At 45.4% G+C, this 22,713-nt stretch overlaps 2 protein-coding genes and 1 pseudogene across 2 annotated transcripts; all 3 read left to right on the forward strand.

Moving 5' to 3' along the window:
- The first annotated feature begins 250 nt into the window (after positions 1–250).
- LOC125352083 (protein arginine N-methyltransferase 2-like) lies at positions 251–12,529 on the forward strand. Its single transcript, XM_048347289.1, is given in 7 exon segments — positions 251–1,075; positions 2,484–2,603; positions 4,285–4,303; positions 4,306–4,463; positions 6,426–6,587; positions 7,370–7,534; positions 11,581–12,529. Coding segments are annotated over 7 exon segments (900 nt in total). The 5' UTR covers positions 251–979; the 3' UTR covers positions 11,761–12,529.
- Positions 9,429–11,135, forward strand: LOC125351554 (annotated as a pseudogene).
- A 2,514-nt stretch (positions 12,530–15,043) lies between the features above and the next one.
- On the forward strand, positions 15,044–18,791 carry LOC125352084 (protein arginine N-methyltransferase 2-like). Its single transcript, XM_048347290.1, has 3 exons — positions 15,044–16,438; positions 17,425–17,596; positions 18,187–18,791. The coding sequence occupies exons 1-3, from the start codon at positions 16,305–16,307 to the stop codon at positions 18,217–18,219; spliced, it is 339 nt and encodes a 112-aa protein (XP_048203247.1). The 5' UTR covers positions 15,044–16,304; the 3' UTR covers positions 18,220–18,791.
- Positions 18,792–22,713: the final 3,922 nt, after the last annotated feature.

A 22,713-nucleotide genomic window follows, 5' to 3' on the forward strand; every position in this document is an offset into this window, starting at 1 on the left:
ATGTCCCGCCAGCATGACAGGCCCCCCCCGCACCCGGAACGTCCCGCCAGCCGGAGAGGCCCCACACCAGGAACGGCCCGCCAGCCGTAGAGTTCCCCCACTCTGAACGGCACGCCAGCCGGAGAAGCCCTCGACCCTGATCTGTCAGGCAGCCGTACCAGCCCTCAGCCCGGAACTGTCAGGCCGAGAAGCCTCCCACCCGGAACAGCTCGCAAGCCGGAGCGTCACCCCGCCCGGACCTGTCAGGCAGCCGGACCAGCACGCAGCACGGACCTGTCATGTAGCCAGACCATCGCGTAGCCCACACCGGCACGGACAAGTGAGGCAGACAGACCGGCACGTAGCAGCCCAGCCCTGACCGGACAGGAAGCGGGAGCACAACCCCCCACACCCTTGTCCGCGCCGCCTTGCGCATCCCCGCCAGGCATGGGCAACACAGCCGCCCCTTCGAACATGGAAGAAGGGCACCCGCGTGTAGGGGAGAACGGCACCCCGTCTGCCAGAACCCCGGCCCTGCTTTCGCCCTGCTGGCAGGAGCCCACCGCCCCCGCTGCCGCTGGTGGCGAGCCTGGACAAGGCTGCCGCCGCCGCCCCCGCCCCCGCCCCCGCCTCCGCCTTCGCCGGGACTGCTGAACGGGCAATGCAGGGCGGACCTGCGAGCCGCGCGCTCCGAGCGTGGCTAGGCCCGCCGCCGCTTCCAACCTGCCCGCGGCCCCGCGAAGCCCGCCCACGCTCGGGACCGGCCCCGGGAACCCCGCCGCCGCTCGGGCACACTTCCGGTTCTGTGTGCCCCTGGGAAAGCCGCGCGTCTCGCGCGTGTAGGGCCGCCGCCGCCGCTCGTTCCCGCCATGGGTGACCAGGCTTCCACCGCCGCGGCTTCGGGCAAGGCTCCGGGAACACGCGTGGAGAGGGGAGAACTGCTCCCCATACTCTCCCTGGACCCCGGCTCCGCTTGCGCCCCGCCCGCAGCGGACCGCCGATGCTCGAGCGACCCGCGGCCGCTGAAGCCCAGGCCCGGCCCAGGGAACCTCGCCGCCGCCTCGGCTCTGCCGCTGCCGGGACACCACGAGACCAGGTATGTGAGCTCGCGCTGAACCACCCGCCCCCCCCCCCCAAACCCAGGGCAGGCCCCCCTTGGGTCGGTCCCGCATGGAGGGTCTGAGAGACTTTGGTGGGAAAAAGAAAGTCATGAATACATACATTGTTTTGATCAATTTTTTACTTATAACATCTCCTAGTATTGTCAAGGACATGTAGAATGATTTAATGTTTGATAAAGTTTGTCTTGAGAACAGTCTGCAAATTTAGGAGCTTGGGAAGTAAGTTCTGATAATTCTAAGAGTGGACTGCTACACCGGTATCAGAATGTAGTATGGAACAGTATGCTGAACGATGAGGAAAAATAAGAATAAGGAATTGTTAAACATAGTGCTAAGGCAGCAATGTATGATCCCAACAAATGCTTTGCCCAGGAGATGTATGAACCTTTTATTTTTTTTTTCTGTGTTTATTTGCCAGTCCTACAACTTGGACTCAAGGCTTGAGCACTGTCCCTGCCATTTTTTGGCTCATTGCTAGCACTCTACCTCTTGAGCCTCAGCACCACTTCTGGCTTTTTGTCTGTTGTGGTACTGAGGACTTTAAACCGGTGCTTTATGTATACAAGGCAAACACTCTACCACTAGGCCATATTCCCATCTTGGTGTGTGAACTTTTTAGAAATGAAAGGATAAATACCAATGTGTCTGTTAAATGTCTTGAGATGTGAGAGTGCAGTTATAGGGCGCTTTAATTTGTGTGTGTGTGTTTGTGTGTGCCTTATTGTATTCCCTCACATTTGCTAAAGTGAAATAGGTTAGTTTGATGTTTAGGAAAATTAAAGATGTCGTGTTGGGACAGATTTGTTTCATAGAAAGGAAGGATGGTTTGAATTTCTGCCATTGCAGACAGTGTTGGCTACCTGTGTCTGATAGAAGGAGGCTTGGGGCAGAGGGAAGGAGCTCCTTGATTTCTCCATTGCATGGTCATGGATGGGCTGCCTAGGTGTGGCTGGTACAATGGAAAATAATGCCAGGTCTCTAGCACCTTCCATAGATGCATGGTTTATCACTTTAAGAAGCATTTCTTGTGAAGCCAAGGATTGTGAATGTGCCCCTTTTCGTGAATTTTCTGGATACATTCTTTTTAGGCTAGTAATCATCTTCCATAAGAGGTACACAGTGAAGATGAGGGTCCTCAAATTTTCTAGAAACAACCACCCATGTAAATCGCACACATTTTTTTAAAATGACTATTTAAAACCAAACTGCTGGTAGAGAAAGAAGGAGGTAGACAGGGAAAAGGAGAGAGTAGGGAGAGGAGAGGGAGAGGGAGACAGAGGAGTTTGTGGGGGTTGGGTTGGGTGAGGGATAGAAACAGACATAGGTAAGAATGTGGAGAGGCCAAAAGTATTTCACTGTCTTTGTGTCATTGGTGGTGAACAGGAGGAAGAGTTTGTGCATTCTGATGGCAAGTTTCAGCTCCTGCAGAACAATGTGCCATGGCAGCCTCATCCTGAGGAGTTCGTGGCCATTGCAGACTATGCGGCCACCGACGAGACCCAGGTAGCTATACTCAGTAGCATATGATTTGCCTGATAAGAAGAGACTTTTGCAATATCTCAACAAAGAAGTGTCCAGATGTTTCAACACTACAAGACCTGTGCTTCACTTTCACTTCTTAGTTCCAACTGAAGGTGATGGTGTATGAAAGAGGATGGGATCTCTGAGCAGCTAAGAAGGAAGAAGGACCTGTCCAGATCTTTCTTTCTAGATACTTTATTGCAGAACACTCACAATCAGGGGTGCAAGACTGATTACTACTAATCTGTGCACCAGTGGCTTATGCCCAGCTACTCAGGAGGCTGAGATATGAGGACTTAGGTTCAGACACTTATTTCCAGTTACTCATTACAAAAGTGGAGGTGGCACTGTGGCTCAATGTAATAGAGCACTAGCCTTGAGCTGAAGAGCACAGGCTCAGCACCCAGGCCCAGGGTTTTAGCCTCCTGATTGAACAATAAAACAGAAAACCACCCCCCAACCATAAAAAAAAAAAAGGCCGACTTGTAGAGACAGTGAGAGGCAGTGATTCATGTTTGAAATTCTAGCTACTCATGAGTGGAAAATCTGGAAGATTATTGTTTAAGACAAGCAATCTTTGTGTGAGATCCCATCTCAATTATTAAAAAATTTGTGAAACCACTATATCAACTACTACAGTGGCATGGTGTAACATGATGGTTATCTTAACTACATGGGGCATTTAAGTTGGAGATTCAAGGTCCAGGGAAGGTCAAGGTCAGGTCAAATAGTGAGACCATACTTAAAAAATAAATAGAAGTAGGTGCTGGTGGTTAACATCTGTAATGCTAATGACACAGTAGGCTGATGTCTGAGTATCATGGTATGAAGCAAGCTGGGGAAACAAATCCCAGAGAGTTATTTCCAACTAATAAGCAAAAAGCCAGTAGTATTTAAGTTACAGAACCTTGAGCCAAGAAGCTCAGGCCTTGAGTTGAAGCCTCAGTACTGTTGAGTGCATGCATCCATGCATGCCTATGTGTACACACACACACAACACATAAAGGGCTGGAGCCCTGGCTCAAGTAGTAGCACACCTGCAGAGAAAGCAAGGCCCTGAGTTCAAACTCACTATTATCCAAAATAGGGAGCAAAAAGTATATGCGTGTAGCAGGAACATAGCTGCCTCCCATAACTAAACCAATGTGTCATGGCTGTGCAGTGGAGAGCTGCTCAAAGAGTTATGTTTTGTGCTCTTGGAAAACTGTTCACTCATTCAAAGTGTCAACTAAGTGTGTCCTTTCAGATGGGTGCTCCATAAAAACCTAAATCCTGTTGTTATGGTTACAAATTGCATATTGTCATCACAAGCTGATTTCTTTCTTTGTTTTATTTTTGTGCTAATCCTGGTGTTTGGACTCAGGGCCTGGGCATTCTCACTGATCTTTTTTTGCTGAAGGCTAGTGCTCTACCATTTGAGCCACAGCTCCTCTTTGAGTTTTTTTGGTGGTTACTTGGAGATAAGAGTCTCACTGACTTTTGAGAATGGGCTGGCCTAGTCTCCTGTGTAGCTAGGATTATAGGTGTGAGCCATCAGTGCCTGGTTAGCTGATTCCTTTTGAAGTCTGATTGGATTACCAATGATAGGGATTTCCCACTGGTGAGATGCTAGTTACTGGGATCTCGGTTGAATCCTAACTTCTCGCTGTTTTTCTTTTTTCAGCTCAGTTTTTTGAGAGGGGAATTCTTATCCTGAGACAAACCACAGCTGACTGGTGGTGGGGCGAGCGAGCAGGCTGCTGTGGGTACATTCCTGCAAATCATGTTGGGAAGCAGGTGGAGGAGTATGACCCTGAGGACACCTGGCAGGATGAAGAATATTTTGGCAGCTATGGGACTCTGGTATTGCTTTCCAAGTTCCCTGTTTAGCTGGTGGGGTCTTCTTGCCAGTTTTCTCCTGATGTCCTATTTAGATCAGGTGCAGGCCTTCTTCTTGGCCCAGTCTCCTACTGCTCAGCTCTTCCATTGTGTCCCAGACAGTTTAAAAGTATGTACAGCTTCTTTCCATGTGAATGTCACAGTGAGTAGAAGAAGGAAGATTTGGGCCATGCGTACTGGATTCAGTTCTGTAAAGCTGTCTCATTTATGAACAGAAACCAGGAGCAGAGGACCAGTGCCACTGAAAACTGTGGAGGTCCTGGTCAGAGGTGGTCCTGTGGCTGGCATGTGTTTGTGTGCAAGCTGGGGCATGGGGATTAGCTGTACTGCACCAGTACTTTTCATACACTTTCTCCTAGGCATGCTTTGTTCCAAAATTTACAATGTTAAAAGTGTCCACACAGTTTGGGATTTAGTCCATAAAGAAAAGCTAAAGTCTGCCTCCCCAGTCAGATGCCCACTTACAGAGCTTTTCTTCAGTGATGGTGCTCCTGCTCCTTTTTCCTTTAGAACTATATCTTGTTTTAAACAATGAGATGCCTAAAGTCACATGGTGTATATTTGTTGTTAAGAGTAAGGTAATTTCCTACCTTAGTTCCTCCTACAGGTGCCCAATTGCCAGTCCTAGGTTCAGTTGTGGACAGAGGCAGCGTTTATCTGCTTTTGTAGCTCCCAACTCATCATCACTGCCCCTATGGAAGGTTGGAGAGCCAGCAAGTCAGTAGCTCTGGGTTTTAGCAGCTTCCTGGCAGCCTTGGGTGTTTATGGCTTTGAGGTTATTTTTCATCATCATTTTTTGCTCTCCTCCATTGAATCAGTACTGCATAGCTTTGGAAGTGATTAGGGACAAGGGTTATTTTTGCTGTTGTTTCGTTTTGTGGTCTTGACCTTCTCCCTGGTGTGCAGGTCATATACAGGGCTTAATGGTTTCCTGTGATCTCAGCCTCAGTTGTGAACCTGTTTCTTCTTCTGCTCCTATTGGCTTTTCCTCTTTGTGTTTTGAAGCTATGCTGGTAGGTACAAAAATTATGAGAATTTGATGCTCTTTGGAAGAACTGATTCCTTCACTCTAAACTGATGTCTTCATCCCCGGAACATTATCTGCTCTGAAAAATGCCTCTTCAGATGTTCATGTACCAACTACAGCTCTCCTCTGATTGATGTGTTGGCATACCTTCTCCATCCTTTTGCCTTCAGCCCAATGTGTTTTTGTATTTAAAGTGGTCTCCTATACTATGAACAAGAGACTTTTCTATTCATGCCATGACTTCCTTTGGTCCATTCCATTGTTTCATTCTATGACAGTGTCTTTGTGGGGAGCCAGAGGGCTCTGCAGGCCTCTCTAGGCTTCCTTAGCCTTGTACCCACCTTGCTGGGTTTCTCTTCACCCTGCTGGTTTCACAGCAGTGTGTCATTATCTCTTACAATCAGAGTTCTACAGCCTTTGAAAGTACTTTTCTCTGCCTCATCAGGATCAGGTGTTTTTCTACCCCAGGCTGTGACCAGGCCCAACTTGGACATCACACTTCAAGCTATAGTGTCAGCTTTCAAAAATAATTAAGGGTAAATTACTATGAAGAGAGACCTTTGGGGGCTCTAGGCTGCTTCCTCCTAGGTTTATCCCATGATGTGTTCAGTATTTTCTCTTGGAGATAGGTCATGGGTATGTGATGCCTTTCCTGGTGGGGTGGTATCTGTTCCTCCATTCTGATGTTTATCCATACCTGTTCTTTGTTCACTTAGGTATTGAGGAGGGATAGAGAGAAGCAGTAGTTGCCTCTATATTAAACATTTTACTTTTGAACCTGTTTGTTGCATATACCTTTAAGTGTGGGATTGGGGGCATGAGCTGTGGCATCCTCTTCCTCAGACCAGATCTCGGCACAGCGCAGGTCCTTGCATTGATTCTTGATATGTTTCCTCTAGAAACTTCACTTGGAAATGTTGGCAGACCAGCCTCGGAACACAAAATACCACAGTGTCATCCTGCAGAACAAGGAATCCCTGAAGGACAAGGTCATCCTGGACGTGGGCTGTGGCACTGGGATCATCAGCCTCTTCTGTGCACATCATGCCAGGCCTAAGGCGGTGAGTTGGACCAAAAGCGTTTGTGCTGAGGCCAAGGTCTAAGGTAGTGTTTGGGTTTGAAGATGGCTGCTGCATGGCTGTCTCAGGATGACTGTGTTAACCTCATTGGGACCTCATCTGTTTTGTTCATGTGCTTGAATGAGGCAGTTGGTCCAGCTGTAGTCTAGGCTCTGTGGTGTACTTTACCAGCTGCCATGAGTAGAGCAGCATGAGTAGAGCAGGAGAAGATGGAGTGATCAGCAATGCTTTTGTGGGACTGGGTCATGAGGAATCATTTCAGTTCAGTACAGAAAGATATGTGTCTATGCTTTGACCCAGCACAGGCCTCTTTTCCCCTGATGCTGGCCTTCCTCTCCTCCCTTTATTGCATGTCTGTGTTGGGCTATACTTCAGCCTGGTGACAGCTTGACAAGTGGACAAGATGTTTGGTGTATACTGCAGTGTTACTATGATGAAATTGTGCCAAGTAAGGACCATCATCCTGGTGCTTCCCCAGACCCTCACGTGAGAACTTGAATCTGGCTACAGATACGGCTCTTTAAAGATGTACTGTTTCATCTTGATGGGCATCTACTTTGTGGTCCTGGGTCAGTGAATGTTCTATTCACCAGCACTTGTGCCTGCATTTTGTGCAGGAGGCATGGAAAGGAGGCAGGATGCTGAGTAACCCTGTCTACACTGTCCACCACTGTTTAGAACACAGCATCCTTCTGCCATTGTTTTTTCTAGTGCTTGCTCTGTACAGAGTCAGGGCAAGGCTGATGGGCATCTTGACACTGCAGGTGTATGCTGTGGAGGCCAGTGAGATGGCACAGCACACAGGCCAGCTGGTCCTGCATAATGGCTTTGCTGACACCATCACCGTGTTTCAGCAGAAGGTGGAGGATGTGGTGCTGCATGAGAAGGTGGATGTGCTGGTGTCTGAGTGGATGGGGACCTGCCTACTGGTAAGGCTGTAATTGCTGGCTAAAGTGCTGGGACCTCTGCACTTCTTGTCCTGGAGTCTTCTAAAATCATGATTGATTGTGATTTTATTTTTGTAATAACATTGACTTAATATCTTAAATTTTTAACTGTTCAAAAAATAACTATGGGGCTGGGAATATGGCCTAATGGCAAGAGTGCTTGCCTCGTATATATGAGGCCCTGGGTTCGATTCCTCAGCACCACATATACAGAAAATGGCCAGAAGTAGCGCTGTGGCTTAAGTGGCAGAGTGCTAGTAGCCTTGAGCAAAACAGAAGCCAGGGACAGTGCTCAGGCCCTGAGTTCACGGCCTATGACTGGCCAAAAAAACCAAAACAAACAAACCAAAAAAATAACTATGGACAGTTTAGTCCATGTTAAAGTAACTTTCTCATGAATCTCCTCAAGATAGTATAGAACTCTAGGCCTTATGATAAGGTTGTTTCTTCAGTCATCAGTGTCTTTGCTTCTGTGGCTCTGCTTGCCTTAGGCTAGCCCCCTTGCTGCTCAAAAAACACAGCAACTGTGAGACTTGTGTGTGTTTTGCCATTCCTGTCTTACTCTCCAGTGCTCACTCACAGGTAGAGGTGAATTGCCCTTGTCTTTCTACTCTTTCCATAAAAATAAAGAAAACTAACATCTGGGGGAAAGGGAGTGGAATGTAACCGATGCTTCCAGCAAGGTCCCCTTTGTATAATAAGTGGTGGTTTAGTGTTACCCAGTGGCTTTTGGGTGCAGAGATTGATGGGATTGTAGCAGAGAACATTGTTCCTTTGGCTGGGTTGGAATTGTGTAATCCAGAGATAAACACCGGAAGACTTAATATCCATATTTGCTGGCTTATCAGTAACATTATGGGTTTGTAGGATAATACAGGAAAAGCGGGATTTTCTTGGTTCACAAAGCTAATATTTTCTTATTCTCCTATGTAAATGTTTCCAGTGTGAATTCTCACTTTGTACCTATTTCTGCTGTCCCAGTTGTGGGACAAAAAGAGGACAGACCACATGGCCTTGTGTGGTGCCCATCCAGTGAGGGAGACATGGCTGCTGATGGGTCCAGCTTTGATATAGGACTGGAGAACATGGGAAGCAAGTGGTATGATGAGAAAGAACTTGCTAGGTCCAGAGGGGTGGAGACCAGGTTCTTATCAGAGCTCTGATTCAGGAGTTGTGGCACTTTGTGCAGGTGGTGTTCAGAGTTTAGGCTGTGGTCAGGGGAGGGTTGAGCCTCCAGCAGTGATTCTGTGATGAGGTTGAGCCCTACAGCTGGTGGCTCTTTGAGGAGGCTATGGTACAGTAGTCATGGAAATCGTGCAGGGCTTTTCTGGTGGATTCATGGACAGTGGAAAAGATTCTATCAGGGCAGGTGGGGAGCTAGTGGATTTGCTAGTGTTTTCCAGTGGACATGCCTGGGAAGTATTGGGAATATCTTGAAGACACTAGACTTACAGTTGTTTGTCATTGTAACCGGGTACAGCTTTTGAAGAAACATAAGGCAGAATGTGTAAAACCAAACCAAAACATTAAGCATCTTTAAATAGAAAGATCTTAAGAAGGAAACAATCACATTTGCATTGAAATCTGTATTTTAAAAGGTTCACCATAGCCCGAAATGGTGGTGCACACTGGTAATCTTCGCATTCAGAATGCTAAGGCAGAAGGATGGGGCATTTGAGGGCAGATAGACCACATAGCCAGAACTTGATTCCAGAAAAAAGAAACTAAACATTGGCTCACACCTGTAATTGTAGCTACTTAGGCTGATATCTGAGAATCGAGATTTGAAACTATCTCTGGCTGGACAGTCGTTAAGACCCTTATCTGTAGTTTACCACCAAAAAGAGGAAGTGGACCTTTTAAAAATTCCATTTTCTTCTGTGGAGGGTGCACGGTATTGCATTGTGTTCCTGGGTCTGATAACATGGCAAAAGATGCCAGTCTAATCGAAGCCAACGGAGAACTAAAGGTCTTTATAGACCTGAACCTTAGTCCTGGGACAGGTGTGGTATCGCTGGTGGCTGTGCACCCATCCACAGTGAACACACTTGGAAAGCAGCTCTTGCCAAAAACCTTAGGGCAGTCTAATGTCAACATCACATAGCAAGTGGTGATTGGTACACCTCAGAGACCAGCAGCATCAAACACTATTGTGGTAGGAAGACCACACACCCCCAGCACTCACTTTCTGTCCCCAGAACCAGCCATCTGACTCCTCACCTTGGTCTGCTGGGAAACGTAACAGGAAAGGTGAAAAGAATGACAAGGGCTTGCGACATTTCTCTATGAAGGTGTGTGAGAAGGTGCAGAGAAAAGGGACCACCTCCTACGAGGTGGCCGATGACCTTGTTGCAGAGTTCAGGGCTGCCAATAACCACATCCTACCAAATGAGTCAGCTTATGACCAGAAGAACATCCGGCGGCGTGTCTACGATGCCTTAAATGTGATGATGGCTATGAATATCATCCCCAAGGAGAAAGGAGATCCAGTGGATCGGCCTGCCTACCAACTCTGCTCAGGAGTGCCAGAACTTAGAGGTAGAGCGGCAGCAGAGGCTGGAGCGGATCAAACAGAAGCAGTCCCAGCTTCAGGAGCTTATCCTCCAGCAAATTGCCTTCAAGAACTTGGTGCAGAGAAACAGCCAGGTGGAGCAGCAGGCCCACCAGGCACCCCCACCCAACTCAGTCATCCACCTGCCCTTCATCATTGTCAACACCAGCAGGAAGACTGTCATTGACTGCAGCATTTTCAATGACAAATTTGAGCACCTGTTCAACTTTGTCAACGCGTTTGAAATCCACGGTGACATTGAAGTGCTCAAGCGCTTGGGCATAAAGGTCCCTAGCCTCAGTCCCTTCCTGACCCTCTCTTTTTTAATGGGGTTCTGGTCTGTGCTGGGCCCACTGAGTCTCAGAGATGACAGGCCTCCTCGGTGTATCTTATCTTTAGGGTATGGAATTTGAGGAGGTGGTACAGGTGCTTTTCTGACTTAACATCTACAGAAAAGCCATGGGCAGCTACATGATTTCCTGGCTTTTGTTTGTTTATTTATTTATTTTTGACAGTCCTGTGCCTTGGACTCAGGGACTGAGCACTGTCCCTGTCATCTCTTTGCTCACGGCTAGCACTTGAGCCACAGCGCCACTTCTGGCCATTTTCTATTTATATGGTGTTGGGGAATCGAACCCAGGGTTTCATGTTTGCAAGGCAAGCACTCTTGCCACTAGTCCATATTCCCTGCCCTTTTTTTTTTTTTCTCTTTCTTTTTTTTTTTTTTTTCTAGTCATGGGCCTTGAACTCTGGGACTGGTCACTGTCCCTGAGATCTTCAGCTCAAGGCTAGCAGTCTTATCACATGAGCCGCAGCGCCACTTCTGGTTTTCTGGTGGTTAATTGAAGCTAAGAGTCTCCTGCCAGAGTTGGCTTTGAACCTCAACCCTCAGATCTCAGCCTCCTGAGTAGCTAGGATTACAGGTGTGAGCCACCAGTGCTGGCGATTTCCTGGCTTTTAAGGATGGATTTTAGCCAAAGGATTGTGAAAATTCTGGTAATACTTCACTAACTGATTGTTTGGCAGTTGTAGCCCTGCAGTACTTTAGGGGCACTTTGAAATCAGTACTTTGATGTCCAAATGTTTGGATAGGTGAGTGTGAGGATTTCTTCAGTTTGCTACCCTTGACTCCCAGTGTAAACATTCAGAAAGTCACAGGATTTGAATCCACGCTGGGTGTGTGTATGAAAAATGATGGAAGGGGTCATCTGATCAGGATGTATTATACATGTAATTGGACATGCTAAATTGAAACCCCCTTGTACAACTACTTGAAAATAAGAAAGTAAACAAATGCAGACTATGGCACTCCTTTGTGAGTGTCCCATGCATCTGCAGAAGAAACCCTCTAGTTCTTACATGTGCTGACCAGGCCAAGATGTTCCAACTGAAACTCTGTGCTGGGCTCCAGCATACTGACTATGACATGGTAAAGTGTTGGTGACATGCCTCTCATGTGTCTTTTCATCCTGTGTAGTTTGAGTTCATGATTGAGTCCATCCTGTGTGCCCGTGACACATGGCTGAAGGAGGATGGAGTCATCTGGCCAACCACAGCTGCATTATACCTGGTGCCTTGCAGTGCCGACAAGGACTACCACAGCAAGGTGCTCTTCTGGGACAATGCCTATGAGTTCAACCTCAGTGCACTTAAGTAAGTGTGTGTGACCTGCACACAGTGCGGGGCCACCATGGTGTTTCTGGCAAGAAGGAAGGGGCTGGGAGAGCAGTGTTCAAGTTTGATATGGGGCTTCTGTGTGGATGGAAGGAGTTGTGAGGGCAAGCCTGAATTTTACTACTTTGTATGAGTGTATCTGTTCCTCCGAGGCAGTCAGTTAATCCTCTGAGGAGCAGTCATTCTTGTTGCAGAAGAGTTGTCTCATATAGCTAGAGACTGCAAATGACCTCAGGAACTTTGCTATGACTTTTCACACCTTTTCTTCCTCGTCATTCCTTGAGTACTCATCCAGCTTCTGAGTTGGTTATTGCAGAACAAGCCTAATGTGGTAAGTGTGTTCTGTTGAGGGAAGACCTAGCAAAAAAGAGCAGGAGAAGAGAGTCCTGTGGGAATAAGGCTCTTGTTCTGTAGAGTGGACCCTGAAGCCTGGGAGAAGCCCCTGAGAACTAGACTGTGCTGCCGATTGGGCCCTTTGCTAAATTCTAGTGCTAAAGAACCTTGCAGATTTAAAGGTGAGTTGATACAGATGTGTTTTAATCTATCTTTCCAAATATAATGAGAAGGAAAAGGTCATGTTCAAAAGTGTAGTCTTTAAGAGTGTGGATGTCAAAATGTGGCAGCATGGCTAGGTTTGACTGTAGAATCTTAGGTCTGCTAGGCAGTTACTCTACCAATGAAGCCACATGTTTACCTTGCTTTACTGTAGCTATATTTTTCATTGAGCCTTGCTTTTTTTTTGTTGGCTATGGGGCTTGAACTCAGGTCCTGGGTGCTGTCCCTGAGCTTTTGTGACCAAGGTTAGTGTTCTACCCAGTTTGAGCCACAGCTCCTCTTCTGTATATCTTGCATTTTTTAATAGGACCCACCTTGGACCTTGATCCTCCTACCTATGCATACCACATAGCTGGGATTACAGGTGCCTTTCACCATGACCAGTTTTTTGGTTAAAATATTGTCTTGCTAACTTGGTGATCTGACTTGCCTTGATTTTAGATCTTCCAGTCTCTGCCTCCCAAGTAATAAGGAATACAGGTGTGTGCCACTGTACCTGTCTCTGTAACACAAATGCTTATATTCCCAGTGATAATTTTAATTTTTTTCAAAGAGTCAGGAAATATATTGGTGCTGTTTCTGGTATTTTGTGAAGAAAAGAATATTCCATGATCATTTCCTTGTTCTTATGCCAGGACACCCCTGTATGGATGAGCCTCTTGATTTTTTTGGCCAGTCCTGGGACTTGAACTCAGGGCCTGAGCACTGTCCCTGAGCTATCTTTTGCTCAAGGCTAGCACTCTACCACTTGAGCCACAGCACCACTTCCAGCTTTTTCTGTTTATGTGGGATTGAGGAATTGAACCCAGGGCTTCATGCAAGCTCTCTACTGCTAAACCACATTCCCAGCTGAGCTTCTTGATTTAAGAAAAATGATTTTCTGATGAGTCTTGGCCTTTTAAAGGCTGCCTGTGCTCTAAAGGGCCTGATGAGCCTTCCTCTTCTGAGAGCAGCATGGAGATTGGGGAAGGACTAATTAACCAGGAAGAACAGGGAATGTTCAATCCCGCCAATGAGGACCAGGTCAGTCCAGGCCTTATTGACACATGCATGGACGTGATAACTAGATTTTTTTCCTTAAATAAAAACTTAGATAAAAAAGAAAAGAGAAAAGCAATATAAACATGCGAAATCTTCCCCTGTTAATGTATGGGAAGCATTAGGTCAAAAGTCAAGGGAACAGAGGTAGAGTGTCCTCAACAATGTCCTGTAGTTCATTTGGGAAAACATGGGTAAGAAGGCAGAGAGGGACTTCATCCAGGTGTTGAAATTTGCCAGAGGTTGAATAACTACAAGGTATGGGGCAGAACAGGAAAGGAGATTATGGGCCTGGGGTGGGTTGCAGGAAGTTTCAGGACAGGAGCAGTGCCTTGTGAATGAGAAGGCTGAGTCAGCCCACTGTGAGCCTATTGTGTAGCCCTTGGAGGAATGCCATTTCTTCTCCATACCAGACACTGACATGTATTTCATGCATAACACTGTAACATGCACTGTAGGAATTTGTGGCCTGTGTCAAATTATAGCTGTAGCGAAAATCACCCAGAAACCAATAACACAAACACTTCATGGCTCATGTTCCAGAAGTCAGCAAAACAGGATTATAAGACAATATTCAGGAAAAGATACTTGCTGGATAGTCTTATAGTCAAATAAAACTAAAGATGAATATTCACATGAGATTATTGTTAAAAATCAGTACAATTACTAGTAACATATTGAGCAGTTATGTTATAAGTAACTAGAATGGAAGTTTAATGATATTTTTATGTCCAAGATGGACAAAAGTGGAAACAGTTTGTGCATGCCTGTCAGCAGCCATCTGCATGTATGGTGATATGCAGAGGAGATATGTGTCATGCACCAGAGCTGTGGAGAAAGGGTATTAGAGGTGGCCAATCACTCACCATAGCCTCCCATCATGGGTTGTAGTTATGGTGAGCATGGAAATCTATGAAAACAAATAGCATTACATAACAAATGGCATTAACTATCTGAATGAAGAATTCACAGTTGTTTGAAAAAATAACATAAATTTTAAGAATATTAATGGTACTAGAAATTGGAGGTGATAAAGTTGCCAAGATAAACCATTTATACAGAATGACTTCTATTTGCATAAATACTTAGGACTAGGTAGGTATACATGGGGGGAAACTCAATGTATCTAAATGTTAGGAGTTTAGAAAATGGATTTTTTCTTCATACTTGACTATTTCCAATTTTATTTTACATTTTTATTGGAAATAAGTTCATAAATATGTATGTATAATATAGTCTGTATTAAAACATGTGATTTGATATTTCAGAGTTAACTACTGTTTTTAATTTTAAAAACATTTCTGGGGTACATAGATGGCATTCTGGCCCACACAGGAGGGTCAGGACTGGAACAGCAAGGGGCATGGGTGGGCACAGGGGTTGATAGTATAGGCAGGGAGGGGGGACACATAGGGGGAGGGAAGCAAGGAGGAAGAGAAAGGCAGAGGGTTTGGGTACAAATGGGTTGGTACAGGTGTTTGGGTGAGGTAGGCACAAGGGTTGGGTATGTGATTGGGAATAGAGAAAGAGTTGGTAATGGGCTGGGAGGGGTGGTTCCCGCACAAAGGAGTGGGTGAGCACAAGAGGGGATGAGCACAGGGCTAGGTATAGGAGTGGGGATGTGAACACAGCATGGGAGGGAAGGGTTAGGGTTAGCACTGGGGATGGGGACATGGGGAGCAGGCAGGATGGGGCAGCAATGCTAGGATGCAGGTTTGTGTAATAGTGTGGGCCCTGTTTGTTACTTGCTGCATTTGTTCTGTACCAGAATTTGAGGCTTGGGTGCCACTCCAGATCTGGACATACGGTACGTTTGTTTGAAGTAACCAGGAGTAAGAGTGTCTTATGTATTTGTGGTAAAGTAGGATATCTGAAAATAGAATCAAAAGCTACAGCAAACAGCTATAACTCGATCCTCTTGGTCATGTGATAGTTGGCATGTAGCTGCTGAAATCTCCACCTATGATATTAAAGGGTAACTGGCCAGCTCTGGGTACTGCTCCTACAAGTCTCAGCAAGGAGGTGGGTAGATCCTGCCAGGCAGGGGCCGGTCCTCAGGATTTCTTCAAGCTCAAGGTGAAGGCAAGAATGAATACTGTTTCCAAGGAAGAAGCCAGGCTGTTTAAAGCTTAATGACCTTGAGTCTGTACTTTGGCCTTTTCACCCGATCGTTAGCAATCAAGGAGTTTTTCTCAAAACCCAAGTGTAATCATATCTTGAAGCCAGAAGACTGGCTCTCTGAACCATGCACCATATTGCGGTTGGACATGAGAACTGTGCAGTTGGACATGAGAACTCTTACCTAGAGGTAAGAGGAGGGCAGCCTGCTCCTTCCAGATGTTAATCCACTGCCTGTGAATTTGCTAGGCACCTGCCTAACACAGTACAGACTTCAAGAGGGTGTGGATTGTGCATTATAGATTATTGTATTTTATGAATAAGTGGTTCATACTCCTTTTATATGCTTTTTCCTTTTGTTTGCATTTATGTTCTATTTTGATTTTGTCTTTCTGGTTTTTACGTCATTTTCTTTACAGTTAGTTTCTTAGTTTCTTCAGTTACTTGTAGGCCTACTTAATCTTGACATTTTCAAAATCATACTGTTTTCACTTTAATTACAGTAACTGAATTACAGCAAGTTCATTATACATGTTCTTTTAGTGTTTTCAGCTGTCATCGATTATAGAATTTCTGTCTTGCTCACGATTAGGATTAGGGGTAGGTCTAGTGAGTGCTATATATGTGTGCAGGCAGCTTCCAGCAGCATAGGAGTTTGGGATGGATATGTGCAGCAGAACCTGAATCACTTAAGGCTGTCTGCATGGTCCAGGGAATCTCATAGACTTGGGTTCAGATTAGGATTAGGTTGGAGTTGTCATTGGTGTAATTTTCAGTCTGTAGCCCCATCATGTATCCTGTGCTTGAGTTCAGACCATGCGTGGTGAGCTGCACTTTGATATCCAAAAGGCTGGCACCTTGCATGGCTTCACAGCCTGGTACAGTGTGCGGTTCCGGAGCATGGAGGAGGGGCAGCCGCAGCAGGTGATCAGCAATGGCCCACGGCATCCGTGAGTAACCCCAAGGGACCTGTGGTGGTGGTGGTGGTGGGCATAGGGGATGGACACAGGGAGAGTGATGGAGAGTGGGGTGGGGAGTAGATGGGGCCCCTGTGCTCTGGGTGTCCTTTGGCCAGGTGGTTCAAGAGAATTATGTGGCCACATGACCAAGAAGGTTTCCCTTCTTGCCACTGCCCAAGGTGGCCATATGCTGACTAGATCACTTGAAGGGTTTCTCTGATGTGGAAGTGTTGTTACACTGTGGAGGCCTTGACTGCTCACAGGTCCTTAGCCCATGAGACAGTGCTGATTCTATGACACTCCTAGTGGAGACCTGATAGACATGCTCCCTAACACTTGGCCCAGGTCAGGGGGAGAGGATGAACAAAGTGTTTTGGGAATGAAAAAAGCTGAGGGGATGGCTTAGGCTTTGTCCATTGGACACTGGTGGGCATGTGTGTGTTCGGCCCTGAGAGCTAGAGATGGTAGTAGACACAGCTGAGAACTCTGGAGTTCACGATTACCCAGGCTGCAGCTGTCTAAATTCACTTCTCATGGGCCTGGCTCAGTTGTGTGTGCCCCTCTAACCACAATTCTACCAGACATCTGTACCTAGCAAGGGATGCCATCCCCCTGGGTGGACACTAGTGTTGACTGGGAGTCTAGGGTGACCTTGAATTCCCTGTTCAGCTGCTGGCAATGATAAGCAGTCCTCACTTTCTAGAACCTGAACTGTGTCCAGAATCCCCCATCTGCTGTGTCTGAAGTAAGATACCTGCTTCCTTGTGGTCGCTTTTATACTGTTGTATCCCATAAAGGCTTAGATCTTATGGTTGGGATGTCTCTGTTACTTGATTAACCCAAGAAGTTGGGTTTGTGTCCCCAGGCTCTCAGGAGGGCACAGGATGTGAAACACAGAAAAACTGGGTCACCAGGAGGGCAGGGCCCTGTGGGGACTGATGGATCAGGCTTGGAGGTGATTGCACCCTGTCTTGCAGCACTACCCATTGGAAGCAAACCTTGTTTATGATGGACGACCCAGTTCCAGTCCACATAGGAGGTGTGGTCACAGGCTGTGTTGTGTTGCAAAGAAACCCAGTGTGGAGAAGGCACATGTCTGTCACTCTGAGCTTGGCTATTACCTCTGGTCAAGACCATACATTTCAAAAAGTAAGATATAGTTGTAAATTATGTTTGGTGGGTACAGGTCCTTAGGAAGATGGCTTCATAACCATGCTAGTGCCTCTTTGCACCTGGCATGGCTCTAGGCCCATACTTTTCTCACAGCACTTTATTTAATCCTTACCCAGGAAGATTGGTGACATAGCTGGTCAATGAGAGGAGACCTATGCCATGTGTGGCCATTTCTGTCCTGTCCTGGAAAGTTTAGTGTAGAGTCTTAGGCATCCTTTCCACAGCAATGGTGTATCATATTTGAGTGTGTGAGATGTAGAGTGTTGAAGGACTGCTCAGACTTTGCTTCTACTTGTGAAGTGGTGGTGAAACAGCACTGGATGAGCATGAGGTTGCAAATCTGAGAGGATACTGGGGAATGGAACTCTTTTGGAGTCAGGAGAGAAAGAAACCATGGTCCAAGGGTTCTTCTTCACTTTGTGATAATTGTGTAGTGAAAATTTAAATGTTTGTCATTTCAGTGTCTGTACTTGAATGCCATTCCTTGTTCAGTGATAATTTATTATGAAATGCTATTGTCAATAGGAGATGGTGAATTACCTGATTTGTTTTCTTTTATCTTTCAGATTGGAGAGAAAGTCTTTCCTATCTGGAGATGACAGTGAAGGCTTGCTTTGTAGGCATGGTGTACATCGTGAGGGGGTAAAGGTGCACCTGCCCACGTGCACACTGTTGTAACGGGCACATGGCATTCACTTCGTGCTAACAGCTCTCTGCCTGCAGGTGATGTCATGCCCTTCACAGACAAGCGCTTGGGCTCAACCCTAGTGTCGTCCGTCCCTCTAGAGTAGCCTGTGTGTGCAGCTATTTGACTTGTGGTGGCCCCTGTTCACCCAGGGGTGGTTGTAGTGTCTGTGTTCCCAGCTATGTGTAATTATAGACATCTCGGACACATGCATGTCAGCCTGAGTACCTGTACCTGTGGTGTCCACACCTTGTGCCAGTTGTCTCCTTGCTGCCCTTACTCAGCCACTCCCCCTGAAACGTGTATGGTGCAGAGTTGTGCTGTAGCTGTGTATGTGGCAGGCACCAAATGTCTATGGCTCAGTGGAGCGGTTGGCAGCAAGCAGTGCATGTGACAGGCTCTGCATGGGCAGTGAAGTGTGTAAATGTCTTTTAGGTAAATTATGTGTGGGACATATTACATGCTCAATAAATATTTTTTAATGAATGAGTGTTATCATCTGTCCTATTTCTGTGCAACATATATGTTGTGTCTTACAAGCATGGAAACAACACATAGTTTGCATTCCTTTATAACCTTTTCTCTGTATTACAAAGACTCTTCTATATCAGTAGTTGTACATATATGATTTGAATTTTTAGCATTTGTTTCTGTTTTTTTTTTTTGATCATGGGGCTTGAACTCAGGACCTGTCACTGTCCCTGAGCTTTTTGCTCAAGGCTAGCACTCTACCACTTTGAACCACTGCACCACTTCCAGTTTTTTAGTGGTTAATTAGAGATAAAAGTCTCACAGACTTTCCTGCCCAGGTTGGCTTCAGACTATGATCTTCAGATCTCAGCCTCCTGAGTAGGTAGGATTATAGGCGTGAGCCACCAGCGCCTGGCTTTAAAATTGTTTTGATAAGTACTAAAAGTCTATTATAGTTCTGGGGATATGGCCTAGTGGCAAGAGTGCTTGCCTAGGACTGGCAAAAAAAAAAATTAAAATCTATTATATGGGGTGCTGGAATGTGGCCTAGTGGTACAATACATGCCTCACATACAGGAAGCCCTGGGTTCGATTTCTCAGCACCGTATATATAGGAAAAGCCAGATATGATGCTGTGGCTCAAGTGGTAGAGTGCTAACCTTGAACCAAAAAAAGCCAGGGACAGTGCTCAGGCCCTGAGTTGAAGACCCAGGACTGGCAAAACACACACACACACACACACACACACACACACACACCCAAACAACAAAAAACTCCGAAAGCTTAGTATAAGGCATATGTTCAAAGCTCAGCAATTCTTAAAAATGCATACACAGACCCGTTTCCAGGCTAAGACTTCTGCCCTTCAGGCATGGTGCCCTCACTTGTAGCTGTAGACACGCTACCCTTTCTTGATATGTCAGTGGGATTTCACAGTGTATATTCGTTTGTCTGACTTCTTCAGCTCAGCATGGGTCTGTGAATGTGGGCCCTGTGGGATACTTTCTTACTGCACAGTGTTCTACTGTATGAGCATGCCAGGATTAATGTATTATAGTTCACTGCCAATGGACATCTTGGTTGTTCCCAATGTTCAGCTCTTATGATTAGCACAGATAGGGACATCTATATATCTTTTTGGTACATGTATGTCTGCATTTATACACATTATGCCAGTAACTATCATGTATTCAGAGGTCAGGAATCTCATACCCCAATCAGGCATGACAGGCTAGTGCTGCGCATTCTCATCAATACTGGTCTTATACCTTTTCTCCATAGTAAAGTAAGGAATGTGAGAGTTGGTCGGTACTTCTCGTCAGTGGGTACTTGGCTCATTAAGCAACAAAACCAAACCTGTCATCACTCAGCAGCACTTTTCTCACGTGTGCCCCAAGCACACCTGTACAAGCGTGCACTGGGAATGCTCATACACAAGGTAGCACTTTGTTGCCCTTGCTGTCTTTGAATTCCTAGACACAAACAATCTTGAGCAGCTGAGACTACAGTCGTGTACACCAAGCTGAAAATGTAGTTCTAAAGTCATGGATCTACTATCACGGGTATTTTACGTCCTGGGATAACAGGCATTCTTATTCGCACTGCTCTGGTCATCACTTGGGTGGCTTGGGCTCTGCCTGGCTGCCTGCCTCTCAGTCGGTCGCCCTGACCTTGCCTGAGCACCTGTCACCTGGCAAGACCACTGACGCAGCCCCTTCACAATCAATTTCCCGCTACTCCCTCCCCATTGCCATCAATTTCCCATACACGAGACTCCCTCTTCCTACAGGTTCTCTCCCCTATGATCACCGCCTTAGCACGCCGATGGAAGCAGCTTCTCGGTTTTTCTGACATTAAACCTGTCTTGCCCTTGTACCTGTGTGGCATGCTTTATTTGGTTGAGACTTCAACACGCCACAATTTTGCAAATACTAAAATTATTTAAAATTCCATTCTAAATTTAAAAAAGATGTTCTAGGCACCTCTTTCATAGGTTAGACATTATTGTTCAGGCAACTTTCTAAATCTTAAAAAGAAATTTTAAATTTTAGCTATATATACTACTTCTTTCTATAAGCAGTTTTTTTTAATGGGATTTAATAATTTTACAGTCTGCTCATGACCTGTAATGATATCCCTAATAGAATAAAGCACAAACTATGTATATTCTTTAGAATTTGTTCCTATTCCAGAAATAATTGAGGGCTAATAGGACTTATTTGCTTTATTTTCTGCTACGTCTTAGTGGAGTTAATCAAATATGTGTAACTTTCCAGATAAATTAACTTGAAGCTTTCTAAAGATACAGATGCTGAGGCCTTGGCTCAACATTTATAGGATCAGACTCTCCAGAGAGGAAGCCTAGAAATCTTATTTAACCAGTGCCCTAATGGTTCTGCCCCACATGCCACTCAAATAATATTTCAAAGGTGCTTCTTCCTGTCTCATTAGCTTTTTTTTTTTGCCAGTCCTGAGGCTTGAACTCAGGGCCTGGGCACTGTTCCTGAGCTTCTTTGGCTCAAGGCTAGTGGAGCCCTAGTGCCACTTTCAACTCTTTCTGTTTATGTGGTACTGAGAAATTGAACCCAGGACTTCATGCATGCTAGCCAAGGACTCTACCACAGAGCCACCTTCCCAGCACCTCACTAAGCATTCTCACATGTAACATAAAGTTCTAAGTAATACCAAACTGTCTTCTTTATAAACTTTGGAAATAATGTATGTGTCTTTTCCACTAAATGACAGTCTCTTGGGAGATATAACTAAATGGCAAAATATTCTCCAATAAAAATCTTTAACCTTGTGCTGGGAGCATAGCCTAGTGGCAAGTGTGTTTGACTCGTATACATGAAGCCCTGGGTTCAATTCCCCAGCACCACATATATAGAAAACGGCTAGAAGTGGCGATGTGGCTGAAGAGGCAGAGTGCTAGCCTTGAGCAAAAGGAAGCCAGGGACAGTGCTCAGGCCCTGAGTCTGAGGCCCAGGACTGGCAAAAAGAAAAAAAAAAAAAAGAAGGCACATAACACATAAAAAAAACTGGTTGAAAGGTAATTCCTTTGATCAAGTACTTACAGATACTAAAAATATAATTGAAAATGTGCCTTCTAAACTTATAACACTTTTATATATTGGAGACAATGAAGATAAGTAAAGAATTACATTGTAGAGCCTTTAGAAAATACTCCATTTATTAACTGGTAAGGTCCTCATTTCCATAGATTTTAATCTCATGGAAACAATAGAATTGAGACATAAAATTTACCAGAGATAAGACATAAATATTAACCGTCTGTAGCTGTTTCACGAGCTCTTTAGTAGCAACAGAAGCCAGGGAGGAGCAGTAACTGTGCCACAGGAGGTTACATTCATTTAAGGCTTTAACGCACAAGGCAAAGCCTTCATAAAATGCTGTTTCATTAGACCATAGTTAATAGTGCTTTAACTATAAACAAAGAAATAGTAATTAATGAACTATGTAGTATGACAACTACAATTTTTTAAAATTGTGAATAAATGACTTTGTAAAACAGAAAAATATACTTTTAAAGCTACAATTTTAAGCCAGAAGCCAGTGCCTCATGCCTGTGATCCTAGTTTCCTAGGAAGCTGAGATCTGAGTATCCTGTTTAGAAGACAGCCAGAACAGGATAGTCTGTGAGTTTATCTCCAATAAACTACCAAAAAGCTGGATGTAGAGCTGTGATTCAGGTGATAGAGTGCTATCCTTGAGCACAAAAGGTCAAGGACAGTTTATCAGGGCGTGGGATCAAGCCCTAGAACCAGTAACACACACACACACACACACACACACACACACACACAAAACCTACAACTTTATTTTTTATTTATGTATTTATGTATGTATGTATGTATGTATGTATGTATGTATGTATTTATTGCCCAGGGCCTCATGTATACGAGGCAAGCACCATACC

Source organism: Perognathus longimembris, chromosome 5 (assembly GCF_023159225.1).
Source record: "Perognathus longimembris pacificus isolate PPM17 chromosome 5, ASM2315922v1, whole genome shotgun sequence".
Lineage (NCBI taxonomy): Eukaryota > Metazoa > Chordata > Mammalia > Rodentia > Heteromyidae > Perognathus > Perognathus longimembris.